This window comes from Saccopteryx leptura, chromosome 3 (assembly GCF_036850995.1).
Source record: "Saccopteryx leptura isolate mSacLep1 chromosome 3, mSacLep1_pri_phased_curated, whole genome shotgun sequence".
Taxonomy (NCBI): Eukaryota; Metazoa; Chordata; class Mammalia; order Chiroptera; family Emballonuridae; genus Saccopteryx; species Saccopteryx leptura.
The window spans coordinates 118,545,160-118,561,978 of NC_089505.1; the positions used below are offsets into that span (position 1 = coordinate 118,545,160).

General features: G+C 45.6%; 1 protein-coding gene and 1 pseudogene across 2 annotated transcripts in view; both read left to right on the top strand.

Annotated features, from left to right (window-relative positions):
• Positions 1–405: 405 nt before the first annotated feature.
• Positions 406–561, top strand: LOC136401836 (U4 spliceosomal RNA; annotated as a pseudogene).
• Positions 562–13,675: 13,114 nt separating this feature from the next.
• Positions 13,676–16,819, top strand: part of RNF220 (ring finger protein 220) — a 236,900-nt gene continuing 233,756 nt past the window's right edge. For both annotated transcript variants that reach the window (XM_066376181.1, XM_066376182.1), the window contains exon 1: positions 13,676–14,315. In XM_066376181.1, the coding sequence (XP_066232278.1) occupies positions 13,691–14,315 (625 nt within the window). In that variant the 5' untranslated portion in view covers positions 13,676–13,690. The remainder of the gene's footprint in view (positions 14,316–16,819) is intronic.

The following is a 16,819-nucleotide window of genomic DNA, read 5'->3' on the forward strand; positions in this document are numbered from 1 at the left end:
TTTCCTGACTGAGGTAACTGAATCTCCTCCGTTAAGGGATTCTAGGAGAATAAAGAGAGCAGCCTTGTAAAGTAAATATAAACATCTAATAAAACAAGCCAATTAGAAAGACATTTATTAGAAAAAGACAGCCTTTTACCAGTTTGTCCTGTGTTTCTTTTGCATTTTTTCCCTAATTTCTTTGTCTCTAGTCTTATCCCATTCCAGTCTACATTTAAAATCGCCTCCAAAGTAATTTCTAAACCCTGATCTGATCATACAGTTGTTTCTGTCTTAAGAATTTTTAATGGCTACTCATTCATTCATTCTACATATTCATCAATTACCTACTGTGCTATTTCAGTGTTGAGTGTTTGAGATGCAGTGGTGAACCAACAGTCACTCCCTTCAAGATGCCTAGAGTCTAGCTTTGCACACTGATGGTATTGTAGCCAATGATGTTTATCCGAGGCGCAATTATTGCTAGTAGAAAAATAAAAAGGAAAACTAGAATCTAGACCGGGTGACAACACGTAAGCAGACTATTTCAGTATAGATTAATACTAGCATTGCAGGTAAGCATACAATTCTGTGGGAGTATACACAGGAGTACCTTGTCCTGTCTTGGGAAATCGAATAATCCTACCTGAGTCTTGTCCTCAAATTTATATCAATTGAATCCAACAGATACCAGTATCTATTGTGCTAGGTATTATTCAAAACAACTGCTTTTAAACAGATCAAAATCTAGTGGAGGAACCAGATAACTTAATCAGTAAATCCAGCAGTGTGGTAAGTGGATAGATAAATGCATAGGGTGCTATGATAATGGGTTGAGAAGAGAAGACTGGTGGGCAGCACAGCTTTCCGGAAGAGACAATAAACGATCTTTTAAAATTATTTTATTATTTTTAATTGGATTTATTGGCCTGAAATTGATTAATAAAATTATATAGGTTCAGGTGTACAATTCTATAATACATTATCTATACTGTATGTTCACCACCCCAAGTCAAGTTTTCTTCCATCACCATTTATTAACCCTTTACTCTCTTCTAAGCAGTCTTGAAGTACAAATAGGAGTTAGCCAGACTGGAATTTCCACTTCCTTACTGTAACAAACCAGACCCTTCACAACCCCTTGGTCTACTTTTCCAATGCATTCTTATATCTTCTGTATCTTTGTTTATCAAATTAGAAACAAGAACCCCTGGATTATTTAGCTTTACACATGGGATATGAGAAACTACTGGTTAAATGTGGCACATCTTTCTGGAGCATCAGTTTTACCAGATGAAAAGTAATTTAAAACATTAGCATAATATATTGGTGGAGTTGAAGGCAAAATTTCCATTGACTTTTTTCAAGATAAAACAGGATACATACATTCTAAGCTAGTGGCAAGTCATTTCAGGTTTGCCCTTATATAGCATCATCCACTGCCACCTCTTTCTTGTAGAAAAGTTTGAAATACACTATCTGAATGTGCCAAGACCTTTCATATCTCTGTTTTGTAACATATGCTATTTTCTTGTCCTGGAGTACTCTTCTCACTTTTCTCTCTATGTAAACTCTATTTACTCTTCAAAGTCCAACTTAAGTGTCATCCTATAATAGTCATTTTTAAACACAATTTAAATGTCTTCCCATAATAGTGAACTTTTAAACATGTCTCCTTTCCTAATAGCTTCAGGCATAGTTAACCCCTCCCTGTTTTGTGTTTCCACCACCGTTTACTCAGAATTTCCATTATTGCCCTGGCCGGTTGGCTCAGCGGTAGAGCGTCGGCCTAGCGTGCGGAGGACCCGGGTTCGATTCCCGGCCAGGGCACACAGGAGAAGCGCCCATTTGCTTCTCCACCCCTCCGCCGCACTTTCCTCTCTGTCTCTCTCTTCCCCTCCCGCAGCCAAGGCTCCATTGGAGCAAAAGATGGCCCGGGCGCTGGGGATGGCTCTGTGGCCTCTGCCCCAGGCGCTAGAGTGGCTCTGGTCGCAATATGGCGACGCCCAGGATGGGCAGAGCATCGCCCCCTGGTGGGAAGAGCGTCGCCCCATGGTGGGCGTGCCGGGTGGATCCCGGTCGGGCGCATGCGGGAGTCTGTCTGACTGTCTCTCCCCGTTTCCAGCTTCAGAAAAATGAAAAAAAAAAAAAAAAAAAAAAAAAAAAAAGAATTTCCATTATTGCACTGTTCACACTGTTCAGCATTGCTCACTGTTTATTTCCTTATCTGTCTCAGCTTCTGGACTGTAAGCTTCTTTAGGGCAGGGACTTTTTTTTTTTTTTTTACAGAGACAGAGAGTCAGAGAGAGGGCTAGATAGGGACAGACAGACAGGAACGATGTGCCTTGACCGTGGGCCTTCAGCAGACCGAGTAACCTCTTGCTGGAGCCAGAGGCCTTGGGTCCAAGCTGGTGAGCTTTGCCCAAACCAGATGAGCCTGCGCTCAAGCTGGCGACCTCAGGGCCTTGAACCTGGGTCCTCCGCATCCCAGTCCGACACTCGATCCACTGCGCCACTGCCTGATCAGGCAGGTAGGGACTATTTTTAAGTTTATCTTTGTGTTCTTAGTGACTAGCACTTAATAGACCCCAATAGATGCTTGTTGAATGTTGAATTTATGGGCCATTCTTAACTCTGCATGACCTCTGCTCTTACACAAAATAGTATCTCCCTTACTTCACATCTTCAGGGAATGATGTGTTCCACAAAAGTATATTTTCCAGAGGACTGAAATTTATTTCCTAAAGTATCAAAATCTTATTTTGTTGTGGATTTATTTTTCTAAGTTTTTACACACTTGTCTGCTCTCATAAATACCATATTTCCCCATATATATAACACGCTGAAATTTGAAAAAAAAATGTATTATTTTATTCATCATAAAATTCATTCATTCATTCATTCATTCTTCTTCTTCTTCTTCTTCTTCTTCTTATTCTTCTTCTTATTCTTATTCTTCCTCCTCTTTGTGAGAGGAGGGGAGATAGACTCCTGCTTGCACCTCAACCAGGATCAACCCCCACCCAACCTTGAATGAACTCAGCTATTTTTAGCACTTGCGGCTGAAGTGCTTGGACCAACCCAGCTATCCTCCATGCCCCTGCAGAAGCTTAAACCAATAGAGCCACTGGCTATAGGAGGGGAAGAGAGAGAGAAAGGGGAGGAGGTGGGAGAGAAGCAAATGGTTGCTTTTCCTGTGTGCCCTGACTGGGGATGGAACCTGGGATATCCATACACTGGGCCCATGTTCTACCCACTGAGCCAACCAATCAGGGCAGAATCAGGCTTTTTTTTTTTTTTTTACAGAGACAGAGAGAGTCAGAGAGAGGGATAGACAGACAGAAACAGAGAGATGAGAAGCAAAAATCATTAGTTTTTCATTGCGCGTTGCAACACCTTAGTTGTTCATTGATTGCTTTCTCAGAATCAGGTTTTATAACTCCATACCAAATAACTCTATTATTTGGTTTTGAGTTCTTGTGCTCACTTCTAATATTTTGGTCACTACTTCTTGCTGTCAGTATGCCTGCTCTAAAACACTGCCTTGACCACTGGCCTTCAGCAGACCGAGTAACCCCTTGCTCGAGCCAGTGATCTTGGGTCCAAGCTGGTAGCTTTTGCTCGAACCAGATGAGCCCGTGCTCAAGTTGGCAACCTCGGGGTCTTGAACCTGGGTCCTCCGCATCCCAGTCCGACGCTCTATCCACTGCGCCACCGCCTGGTCAGGCAGAATCAGGTTTTATAACTCCATACCAAATAACTCTATTATTTGGTTTTGAGTTCTTGTGCTCACTTCTAATATTTTGGTCACTACTTCTTGCTGTCAGTATGCCTGCTCTAAAACACTGCCCCTTGCTCCTTTTTTATATGCTCTTAAATGAGTATTAAAATGACAAAATTAATGTATGCTCATTGAAACAAACAGAAGCATTTGAAGTAAAAAAATCAAAGTCCGTCCTTCATTCCTAGCACCCCATGCCAACACTTACCCACATCCACCTTCTAACTTCCTAGGGATAGCCATTGTTAGCAGTTTAATGTATATTCCTAGAGGTCATTTTCTGTCAATGTGTATCTATTTGTGTATATACAAATATCAAATCATGCTATGCATACCATTATATGACTTGCTTTCTTCCCACTCAACAATATACAATAGGTATCCTTGCATGTTAGTACATCCAAGTCTATCTCATTCTTTTTAATAGCTGCCCCCTTTTAATTTGACAATCTTAATCAGCTGTGAATGGGAAAGCCAAATAATCAAGCTTATTAGAATTGTACCTAAGAAAGAGTAAATCGGCTCTAAGTGAGGACTTGAAGAATTCTCCTAGGAGTAAAATGTGTTAACTTTCGTTCATGGGCTTTGTAATGTTTATTTTGGCTATTCTGGGACTCTTTTTACTTATTTCCTGGTTCATTGTGTTTTGAATAGCTGAGGTTGCTGGACACATGACCTGTGAATTAGTGAGGTATCACATATTCAGTTTTGCATTATATAATCTTGCTATGGTTGTGGGGTCTTTGCACTTAATTTTTCACTTAGATTATCTTTATTATACACAGTGATTATTTTGTCTAATTCCTGAGTGCTTGCATTATAATAAAAACCATTGCATATGGATGGTAGTGGTTAAAAATGTTTGGCTTGATGATTGACATAGGGCTTCTTATCTTTATCATCTATCTGTGAGACTGTCCACTGGATTTATGAGAACTCTACAAGCTCATCTGAGGAAGCCTTTCACTACTAGTGAACATTAAAGTACTGAGAGCATCTTGTCCCTATAAATAGTAAAATCCTATTTAGGATTTATATAGGGTCTTCTGCCTTCATCTGCCATAATAAGTGACTAAATCCTGTTGATTCTATATCTTATATCTCACTGTAATGCAGCCCCACTTTTCCATTTCCACTGCCCCAGTACCTTGGATTAGGCCCTACTATATCCCAACTGAATTACCTGTAATAGACTTCTTAATTGCTTTCCCTGCCTCCTGTCTAAACTCCACCCTGCTCACCCAGTAACTAGTGTTCTCTTTAAAACAGAAACCCTACCATGTCACAATCCTGAAGAACCCTCAGAGAATTTCTCATTATCTACATAAATGCCACTTTCCTTAGTTTAGTATACATAGGCTTTTGTGATTTGCCCCACTTCTCTTAACTATGTCTTGTCACTCAGTGCCTCATATAATTTCTAGGGAAATCAGATGCCTTATAGTTAGTTCCTTCAACAAACCACACAAGAGAGTTCTCAATAAATGCTTATTAAATGAAGTTATGTAGCTAGAGTAACCATTCAACCTTCTTTGCTCAAGATTTTCCCTGCTCATGTCTGCCGTTCCAGTGTAATTATTAATAGTGCTCCTTTTCACCATCAAACTTGTCTCAAACCAATTGAGCCACATGGTCACGCTGAATTATAGCAGTCATCAAATTGTTTTCTAACTCTAGTCTTCTCTCCTAGTGAGCTCTTTGAGGACAGAAATTTTCTTTGTTCATTTTACCTTTTTATTTATTCAACTAAGATTGACAGCTGTTAGATATTGAGGTATAATGTTGAATAAAGCAAACATGGTTCTTGCCTGCATGAAGTCTCCAATCCAGCAGGAAAGAACAATCTAGTGGGAAGAATAATGCTTCAAAAAAATAAATGCTACTGAATAAATGAATGACTAAACATGGATAAGGATTTCAAGGTTCCTGAACAAACAGCCCTAATCCTGTGCATTACAGAGAAAGAAATAGTCATAAACAAAAAATTCTAGAATGGTCAAATTAACCATTTACCTCCAAAAGTTGGTAACTAAAAAATTTAAATACAAACAACACATGTACATCTAAACATACATAATAATCAGATGCTACCTAATGTTAAACATAAAAAAAGGACCATGAAATAATAGCAAGAATGAGACTTTAAAGACTGTATTTTTAGACAGACAATTTGTAATCCCATGTGGTTCTTTTCAGGGTAGATTAGCAGTATGTACTAACCATACTCCCACCCTCCCATTTTTTTTCCAGATGAAAAATCTGTAGTTACAGAAACTAAATCACAGACTAAAGGAATGATTTTTAAAACCAGGATTAGGTTTTGGTTGGGCTTTGCTTTCAGAGCTAGGACTACCTGCAATTCTAGACTTTTAAACCACATTCCCATGTGCAAATTACAAAACCCTTTCAACCTCAGTTTTCTCTTTTATATATAGAATTGTGATAATATTATCTCCAGAATTAATGTAATAATTAAATGAGATTATGTAAGCGCATTTACTCCTGAAACCCAGCTCCTAGAAGGCATTCTGGGAATGTTAGTTCTCCATCCATTTCTCCTATTTATCTTCTGTATGTAGAGAACTCAATGATAATACAAAATGTTTTGAAAAGAAAGAACTATAAATATAAATACCAATAAAAAATTTAATGCTCAAACCTGGGAGCTAAACTAGGCCCTCTCCACCCCTTCTAAGAGTTACAGTTTTATTTATATTCATTTATTATCTTCTTATTATGGGCAAAGACTCAGAGAAGCATTCCAGGAGCCAATCTGTAGGTAAGATTTTTCTGAAAAAAGACATTTTATGACGGAGCCAGGATTTAGGGGTGATTTAGCTGCAGCGGGTGTCAGCCTTAAAGATTTACCCATTTGTGGATCAAGAAAGCAAGAACACCAAAACATTCGTTTAGATCTTTGGTGGGGGTTGAACAAAAGCAAGAGCTCTCTTCAGTTTCCAGTGTCTCACCACTCCAAGACTTTGGGACTGTTTGGTGAGGGCCAGCAGGTTTGTTCTTCAGAAGTGCCCAGGGTCTGGACTCCATTTCCCAGAGTCCCTTAGTGCCCTAATGTATTCAGTTCTCAGAGTGCCTGTATGTGTGTGAGTGTGAGAGAATGTGTGCGTGTGTGTGCGTGCGCCCCGTGAGTGTGTGTGTCTCCGAGTCCCTGGGAGAGTGGAGGCTCATTCACTGATTAGAGCCAGCGCTGAGAGGCAGCACTGCTCCTTCTCTCACACCAATCGAGTCTCTTAATCTGTACATGCAATCCCAGGCAGCTCGCGAACACAAACCCGGGGCCAGCCGCCTACTGCTGCTGCTGCCGCTGCCGCCGCCGCCGCCACCGCTGCCTCCGCCGGCCCTGCGCACCCGGGACTTTTCATGCACCACACTCACCGCCTTCTTCCCTCCGTGTCCTGAAAAGTGCGACCGTTCTCCCAAGGAATTTCCACGGCAAGTATGGAGAACAGAAAGGGGGGGGGTGTGTGTGTATGTGCGCGCACCAGAGGGGTGGGCGCGAGGGCCGCCAGGCTGCTTAGGAACCTGGCTAACTTTCCGGGTCCGTTTCCTAGGGATTCTGGCGGCTCCCCGCGACAGGGGCAGGGGCTGGGACCTGGACTCGCGCGTCTTAGATCTTCGCCACCGAGCCTCCCGGCATCTGTGCCCTTCGCGCTCCGAGCGCTGCCGCACTCAAACTTTCCGCCCTGAGTTTTCCTTAATGTGTTTTATTTGGGGGGTGCGAGGGGGAGGGACCAGACGCGGGAATTGGACAAGTAGGGAGGGTGAGGGGACAGCAGGGGAAAGGAGCTGGACTTCTTTTCTCCGTCCTTTAATAAACCCCAATTCCACTTTGTTTGGGTCGGTCGCGAGAATGCCCTCTCGCCGGGCTCCCCGGTGTATCCCGCGGTGATTTCCGGCGGGGCCGGGACCGGGTGGTACTCAGTGGGGAGCCCGAGGCAGCGGGCGGAATGGGGAAGGGGCGACCCGAATGCGAAAATGCCCCGACTGCCCCCACACAACGCAGCATCCGCCCTGTGGGGTACCGGAGGAGATGCTGGGAGCCTTTGGCCCCCGGGTGCTCGGCTTACTTTCCTGGCGGGGGCGGGTGTGAAGGGCGTGGAGGGAGGAGGGTGGGATGGAAGAGCCGCTGCGGGCTGGAAGGAGGCAGGTGCTGGCATAGAGGTGGACCCTTGTAATGCCATCGGTGAACTCCCGGCTCCGCTCGGCCGGACCCGCCTGGCCTGAGAGCAGCCCAGTCCGTGGGGGGGGTCTCCCGGGATGTTAGGCGCTGGGACTCCTATCTCCCCGTGGTTCTATGGAGCGGGGTGGGAGGACCACCATACAGACAGCGGTGCGTTGCTGTTTTGGTAGTTTTATTTTTATCTTAGATTTACCTGTCTTAAACTGAGTAACAATTTCTTTTCCTCCGACTTGAGAACAAAACTTTTCAGCAAACACGCGGGTCGCTGCGGTCCTGCGGCCGGCCGCTCCGCGCTTGTCAGCCGGACCCATCGACCTTCTCCGCCCGGAGCCCGGCCCCGCCACCGCGCTCCCAAGCCTCCGGCCACCCCCCTTCCTAACCCTGGGCTTTTCAGGGCTCGGCCTGGGCGTTTCGCCTTTGTGCTTTGTAAGGGAAAGCCTTTTCTTCTAGGGCACACAAACTTGGGCGGAGAGCTTCCGTGTGGCCCCCCGGGCGAGGCCGCCCACGGTGGTGAGGCTGGCTAGCCGAGGGGATGCCCGCGCCTTCCTCTGCTCCCAGAGCTCGAGGCCCGAGTGGACCCCGGCCGGCGAGGGCGCGCAGAAGCCCGAAGTATTGGGGACTCGGACTGCTGGGCGGCAGAGGAAGAGCTCTCGCTTCCCGTTAAGAACGCGGGGCTTTCTCAGGCCCCAGCCGCGGCTCCAGTGGAGCTCCAGGGCCCGGGCCCGGAGCCGGACGCACGTCTCACCGGGCGGAGGCTTGGGGCGGGGGCACAAACGTGGGGCTCACCCTGCCTGGCCCTGCCGGACCGGGGTCTTTGCCTTGTGCCCCCTCCCTCGCCCGGCAGTTGCTGAGAGGGGAGACTTGGGCGCTGTCTGCCCACGGTGCCCACCGGCCACGTCTCGCCTCTCGCCTCGGTTCCGGACTCGATTTGAGAGGGGGAAAGGGGAAAGGAGGGAAAATAAAGAGGAAAGAAAGGATGAGCAGTGAGGAAGTGGCAGGTCAGACAGGAGGGAGCGAGCGGGCAGGGGTGTCCGGCCTCCTCCTGCGCCTGTCTCGGGGTTTCTTCTGAGAATGGAAAAGGAGCCGAGGCGGGGAGAGGCGGAAAGAGCGTCGAGGAAAAGCGGGGCGGCCGTCCTCCGTTCCCCTCCCTCCCAGCCCCCGGGAGCCCCGCAGAAAGTGGTGTTGGTTCGCTCGCTGCGCTCCGGGCGAGGTAGGGGAAGGCCTGTGGCAGGGCGGCGCCGCGCCTCCCGTGACCGACGGGGCCGCGGCTGGGCGCCGCGCGAGCGGGACTCACACCTGTTTGGCGAACCGCAGCCGGGTCGCCGCGGCGCACGAGGCGGAGCCCTCCCCCCCGCAGCCAGGCTCGCAGTGCGGGGACGGGGAGGGCCCGGTTACCCCGCGCGGGCCCGCGTTTGCAGAGGAGTCAGAACCCGGGAGCGCCGCGGCTGCCAGGCGAGGCGACGGTGCGCGGCGACCGGCCCCGGGCGACCCACGGGGCGGGGCTGGGCTGGGGCACGAGGTGCTCGGACTTGGACGGGAGGCAGCTTCCAGGAGACCCTGCCTCGCAGGCCCTGCCCAGTTGCGGACCGGGGCCCCTCGCACTTGAGGATTCTTCGCCGGCCGGCGCCCTCGTTCCCCAAAGTTACAAGCAGATTGTTTCGGGAGATTGTTGGGACCTAAACTATTCTTTGTGCGAGGGAAGCCGAGAGTTGGAAGGAGAGAGAGGTCAGGCCGAGGAGTGTCAGCCTCGGCTCTGCGTTGGCCCAAAGTTGATGTAGGTTTCGCCTTCACCTCCTCTTTCTCCGTTTTTCCTAAAAAGAGTTGCTTGTTCCCTGCTAAGACTTATCGGCGGAATTCTACACGGCTCGTTGAGTTGTCAGGCCCGCAGCCCCGAACTCTGGACAGACCGACTGTCTCAGATTCATACCCATTAGCCAAGTCAGCACTGAGTTGGGGTCCAGATCGGGGACTGACACCTGGCCACTTCTGTTTCGCAGGCGTTGGCCCCAGCCCTGGAACCGTGTTAGTCTTCTGCTTCCTGAGCTCTTGCATATGGTGGTAAAATTTCTGTTAGAGCGGTGTTTTCAGATACCCCCTGGGCATTTGGTGTGCGGGAATTCTCTTCTAGGGAAGAAGTCTGTGAACTTAAAAAATAAAAATTCTTTCCTGAGTTCTTCACAACCCCCCCGCTACCCTGGCCCCATTTCCCATTGTTCTTTGCTTTTTAAGTTGCCTGTTAATTTTTTAAAAGTTTATTTATGCAAAGGAAAAATATCGTTTAATTTGTTCTATTATTTTCATTCCTGGCTTTTGGAAACGGTTCAGAGACCACAAAAATGTCACCTGTTGTAATAAGCAGAGGCGTGTTGTGTGTGGATTGTAATTGCCAGCAGAATCATAGTTTGGTGGGCGTTCAGAGCTGGGCTCGGGGAGAGAGGCTTTGCAGCTTTCTTTGTGGCAGTCATTTGCAAGTGGGTTTGGCTCCCAGCTGCAGCAGCGTGGCTTCCTTCTACACCGATCCCGGCGCGGGTCAGGAAGCCCAGACCCTGGACAGGGGTGGTCAGAGGCTGGGATGGGAAATTGCCCACTCTCTGAGACTTGGTCTCTGGCTTTTGGTTTTTGTATGCGAAAGTGGCTAGTTCGCGCCGGAGAGCGGGGAGCCCTGCGCATCATCCCAGACTCAGGCATTTTCACGTTCCAAACGCCAGCTTCTTCGTTTCATTTGTCTTGGTTCTGGCATGTTTAACCACGGAATTAGCGTCTCACTAATTATTCAGTTAGTTGGCGTATTCTAATGACTTTAAACCAGGGTCGGGTGTGTGACTTAACAAACAAACAAACTCCCACACACATACAGACGTGAACCAAGCCCATCACGTCAAGGATTTGAAATTTTTAAAACTCAATATTTGTTGGTCCCTCCATCCAACCTCGCTGCCTGCCAGACAATTTATTTAGCTTCGTGGATTGATCCCTCCTCCTTGTTTAGTTAATTCAACAAAGACTTTTTGCAATCTGTTTGGAGTTTGTCTGATGCTGTGGAAAAGTAGCTGATGATTTATTTGGTTGCTTTTCGATTTCTGTCTTCAGCCCTTCTTTCTCCTCCTTTCAGCGGGGATGTCAGCTGTTATTACTTCCTATTGATCCCTTTGCAAAGTGAGAAGTGAACTAAAATTAATGTCAATTCCACTGCTCGGATCAATAGCTGGAGTTATTTTAATCTGGATTTGCACGAAGTGCTAAATTAAAAAAAATCAGCATAGAGGCAGAAAAGTAACAGTTACTTACTTTCCCTTTGCCCGGTTCTTTACAGTCACCCAAATGCTCCATCAAGCTGATTATCTTACAATCCATATTTTTTTAATTAAGAGGGTCAGTTAGTTTTCTTATTTTGGGTTCTGTGTTTAAACCCATGACATTTTGACATTGGGAGTGTATTAACTATAGATTTTCATAATGACTGTGGTCTGCTGAAGCCTCATCTATACAAGTTGTTAATGTGAGGAGTGGTTAAGAAAGAAAAAGGAAAAGAAAAATAGCACTCCCCTCCCCCCACACAGACCAACGCCCACACAGTAGAGTAAAAGAGATGTGGCCTGGAAAAATATTGTTGATTTATTTTCAGTATAATGAAGTTTCAAATGAATAACCAGGTTTGAGTGATTCACCGTGTTCTGTTGGAGTGTCCGGTGCTGTCGCCGGATTACTAATTTATGAAACTCATTTAACATAATGAGGTGATCCAGGAAGTAAAAATAGAAAGCGAATCCTCTGGGTGATTGGTTATTTGGGGGTAGAAACATTCCTCCCTTTACCCCCAGTGCATTATGTTTGCCCTCTCCTCCAGCTTGCCTCCTACAGTATTGCTTGTCGATGGACAAGTAGTTCTTTCTGTTGTGGAAACTGGTTAGAACCCTTGGAACCGCCCTAGACCCACTTTCAGAGCATCCATGTTGTGTGGCCATTAATCTGACTTGAAAACAGCCAAGAACAGGATTCCCAGCCTTGTCAGGTTAACTGGCTGTCCTTGGCAGATCATTCCCTGCACTGCTATAACTTGACAGGAAAGTTATTTAAAATTTGGAAGAGAGAAAAATCCGTTAATGTGAGATACATACTCTGGTAATTTAACAATGATGTCTATAAGGAAAGATGCCAAGTGAGGAAGCAGTCTGATGGTGTGCACTCATCTTCCCAATTAATAACAGTCATTGACATGTCTACTACAGGATGGGAGAAGGAAATACTCTCTTTGCAACTGCATTAAGCCAGGAGGATTCATCTGCAGTTTAACTGAGGTTTCTCTATTTGAGGGAATACCAAAGATAGATACTCCATTATCTAGGCAGGTTCTTTTAAGGGAGGGGGTAAATTTTTTTTGAGACATGATTCTCAATTTCAAGGTTATAATTTGTAGCAGATGATGATTTTTGCTTAGGCTTTGAGTTTCATTTAAATTTCTGTTTAGTGTATATTTGAAGCTAGTAAGCCCTAGTATTCATCTTCTGTTATCTGGACTTTTGATATATAACCCTTCTCCCACTTCCCACTCAGAATAAAGTTTGAAATGGAATCAGTGGCTGTGAAAACGTACAACCTAAATTTAAAAGAGAAATTGAAAGAAGTTTCTCCGAACTCCAATTTGTTTGCCTTCATTGGACATCAACTCTGACTGGGACAACAAGCGGAGCAAAATAAGTCAGAAATTTTGTTAACATTTTGCTCTAAATGTTAATGGCAAATTCAAGGCAGTTTACAAATCTACTTAAGAGTGAGTACATTAGTAACTACAATTACCGACCCGTTCTTTGCTGCCCCTGGAAGACAGACGCTGCTAGAGAACATATGCCAGAGGCACCCATTATGTTTTTAAATATTGTCAGAAGCACCAGGCATTTTATTGATGAAGGTTTTGTTCCTTCTCAGAAAAGAGAAAGCGTGTGTGATTAGAGAGGGGTATGCAGCAACAAAAATGTTGCTGTTATTTGTTCACACAGCATTTCTTTCTGGAAACAGTCTTAGGTGACACATGTGTGTTTATGCGTGTGCCAATGTGTGTAATTTATCCACAAGTACAATTTGTACCACCTAACATGTACAGATGTTCATGGTCTAGATGTGCTTGATTTAGGAATTTTTCAGTGTCAGGGCGTTGTTAGGGAGATGAAGAGAGGACTCATACATAGGGAATCATTGAAGTAGATCCTGGTCTCTGAACATCAGGCCTGCCATGAGTGGTATATGCAGGTAGGAAACCTGTAAAATATAGACCCCACCTAATCTACTGGGTGACTTGGCCTCCAAAGCTCATTTGCTCAGGGAATATTGTATGTGGAGGTTTTATGATTTTTTTTCCTTTGCTGGGCTCAGGCGCATTTCACCCGGAACGTGTAGGGACCAAAGTCAGCTACGCGTACATCACAGTAAGTTGTCTATTGATTTTCCTGAATGAAAATGGTTTGATGCTGCTGCCCACTGGCTCCTAAAGCCGTGGTGTCTCTTGCCCAAGCATCTGTAAGCTAGAAGGATGGTATTTTGATCACTTGGGGCTTCCTGTGTTTTTCTCCCCTTAACCTCCTCCCCCTTCTTTTTTCTCTCTTTGCTGTTTCTGCAGGTCTTAGAAGGGAATGATTCCCCAGTAACATTCCCTGCCCTGATCCAAGGTGTTGCTCAGCCTCCCTCCCAGGGAAGACTGCTTCTTGTGTGACGTGGGCCATAGAAAAAAAATTCCAATGGACTTACACCGGGCAGCCTTCAAGATGGAGAACTCATCCTACCTCCCCAACCCGCTGGCATCCCCAGCACTGATGGTCCTGGCATCCACGGCCGAGGCCAGTCGTGATGCTTCCATCCCCTGTCAGCAGCCACGACCCTTTGGTGTACCTGTCTCAGTAGACAAGGACGTGCATATTCCATTCACCAATGGTTCCTACACCTTTGCCTCTATGTACCATCGGCAGGGTGGGGTGCCGGGCACTTTTGCCAATCGTGATTTTCCCCCTTCTTTACTACACCTCCACCCCCAGTTTGCTCCCCCAAATCTAGATTGCACTCCGATCAGTATGCTGAACCACAGTGGTGTGGGGGCTTTCCGTCCCTTTGCTTCCACTGAGGACAGGGAGAGTTATCAGTCAGCCTTTACGCCGGCCAAGAGATTGAAGAATTGTCATGACACAGAGTCTCCCCACTTGCGCTTCTCAGATGCAGATGGCAAGGAATATGACTTTGGGACACAGCTGCCATCTAGCTCCCCCAGTTCACTTAAGGTTGATGAAACTGGGAAGAAGATTTTTGCTGTCTCTGGCCTCATTTCGGATCGAGAAGCCTCATCTAGCCCAGAGGATCGGAATGACAGATGTAAGTACTTCGGTGTGAGCCTTCCCTACCCGCAGTAAGCCCTGCCTTACAGTAGTATTCAACAGGTCCATGGCCTTTTCCTGCTCCTAGTAATGGGAAGGACCAATTCCTTCCCATTCCATCGCTGTGGAGTACTACCATTTACTTGTCTCTGTCAGTAAGCATTGAGAGTTCTGCAGGAAATGTTTCTCTGAAGGCAGCCAGAGGCAAGTTGACCTCCACACTGCCTTTCTCTCCAGGGCATGATTGACTTATTCCCTGGGTACTCTGGAGTGAAGGGGGGTGTCATCTAGGTCCCAGAGTGAATGTCATTTCATTGGAAAGTGTAGGTTCCTAGGGAATTTTGGGGGGCCTGAAGAAACCCATCCATCCCTTCTCTCTTTGCTATCTTCATTATGTTTCTCTGATCTCAGTATTATATTTTAGCTTTTCCATTGTATCACATCCAGTGGACTCCACGTGATTTTATTGTCACAACTCTTAGCCCTTGTCCACATCGGGCTATTTTTCAGAGCAGGACAAAGGTGTCGTCAATCACCATAAAGCATTTCGAACAGCTGTATTTTCCTTGCAATCGCAAGGCTAGAAAGCTGACTTCTCTTGGGATTTAACAGGTTTGCTGGATGCTTATCCTGGGGCTCACTTTTAGGACTAGACACAGTTGACCTGTGTGACTGCTCCATATTTGATGTTCACAACTATTATTAATTTCTGCTTATAGAACAGCTTTTTCATGTTCACCAAGTGCCGTGTTGAGCTCTGGCTACTCTCACTAATAGTTGGAACTAAACCTTGATTTGAAACTTGTAGACTAGGACTGCTGAACCCTGCAATCTTCTCATCTAATATAATCAGAAAATAATTGTTTCAAAGCTTTTGGGCTGTGGGAGACAGAGCAGTTTTCTTCAAGCCTGGTGAAAATTTATGACTTGAGGGTATTTTTCCACTCAACCCTTTGTTCTAAGATTTGCTTCATTTTGTTTTAAGAAAACTACATCTGAGAGGTTTGCTTTCCCCTCCTCTCTATTTTTTGTACTCCCGTCTTCTCTGTAACTACCAACATGAATACCATTTTTTTCTCTTCTCTTTATGATGCCGAGGAGAGTAATAGAGACATTGCAGCTCTCTCCCCTGTCGGCACTGCTTCCTCAGGCTGTCTCCTTGAATTAGGCACTGTGTTAACTTTCCTGCGCTAAAAGGCATCTGCCTAAACCCAGCGTACCTTTTCAATAAAAGTCATCATAAAATCAACTTGCCTTGTAAATCCATCGCTCTTTGGTTTTGAAATATGTTGTGAGTGTGTCTTTTATGTCAGCGTCTGTAAGCCCAAGACCTCCCCACTTAAGGGAGAAGGCTTCTGTGTGATAGCACAACTGCCCGTGTGCTCTTGCACTTTTGCTTTAACTTCTCTTCCACCTCTTCCCTTTCTGTACAGCAGAAGTGTGTGTGGTGCTCTTGCTCTTTTGGCTATATCTGCTGAACATGGATTGGCTTTGTGTTGGTTTGTTTTATTTTAGTTTAGTTTAGTTTTCATTTGTCAATGTGCAAATCATCAAGGCTTACTGTACTCTGACCTCTGGCTAAAACTACCCAGGTTTGGGGTGTGACAAATTTTGTCCCATTTTTCTCCAAATACAAGTTTAAAATGAAATCCTTGCAAAACTCATATGCCACAAAGTAACATCTGCAGATCAAGATTCCTTTCTTCTCTCCTAACAAATCTAGTTTGTCTCCATTTTTCTATCTTTTTAGCCTGAACCTGTACCAGACCCCCAGAGCAGAAGGAAGCTTGTTAGTCAAGTCAGAACTCATAGATGTGGATATCCATTCCTCTCTGAGTGTCAAAGCCATAACTCTTCTGTTTGCCTGGTTTGCATTGTGTGGTGGTGCCATCCCCCATGGAGATGGATCCCTCACACAGGAATACGCCTGGGTGGAGAAAAATTAAATGAGTCTGTCTTCCAAAGTGAAATGGAATTCTGACCTTGAAATTAATGAGATTCTGATCAGAAGGGTGGGGAAACTTCTTTATTTCAAATTGTACTGTTATATAAATTGGAACCCATTCCCCCTCTATTTGTTTAAAATATTCTTCCTTTAGAGAGTAGTTTGTGGTCTCTCTCTTTTTTCTCTTACACAAATATCCACCCTATGGGCATGTGTGTATGAGAGTGTGGGATGTTTGTACACCCACATTATTATTTAGAGTTGCATTTGGGACTAATCTTTAGCAAAAAACAAAGGTGTGCAGAGTGAAGAGGAGACCGTTGTCTGGTGATATCCCTGGATCTGTGCTCCTTTCTTCTTTCCTTTCCTTGGGCAGTATAGCAGCTGTCACAGGGTTGCACTGTGTAACATCTGTGCTTTTGATTTTGAGTGTTTGGAAGGCAGGAGAAACATTTTTCTGTTGGGAAGGGTTGAAGAGGCACTGTGACAAAGTCTGCCGCAGCTTTCTTGGCTCCTGTCATATGCCGATGTGTGTCAGAATATTTATGGTCTGTTTT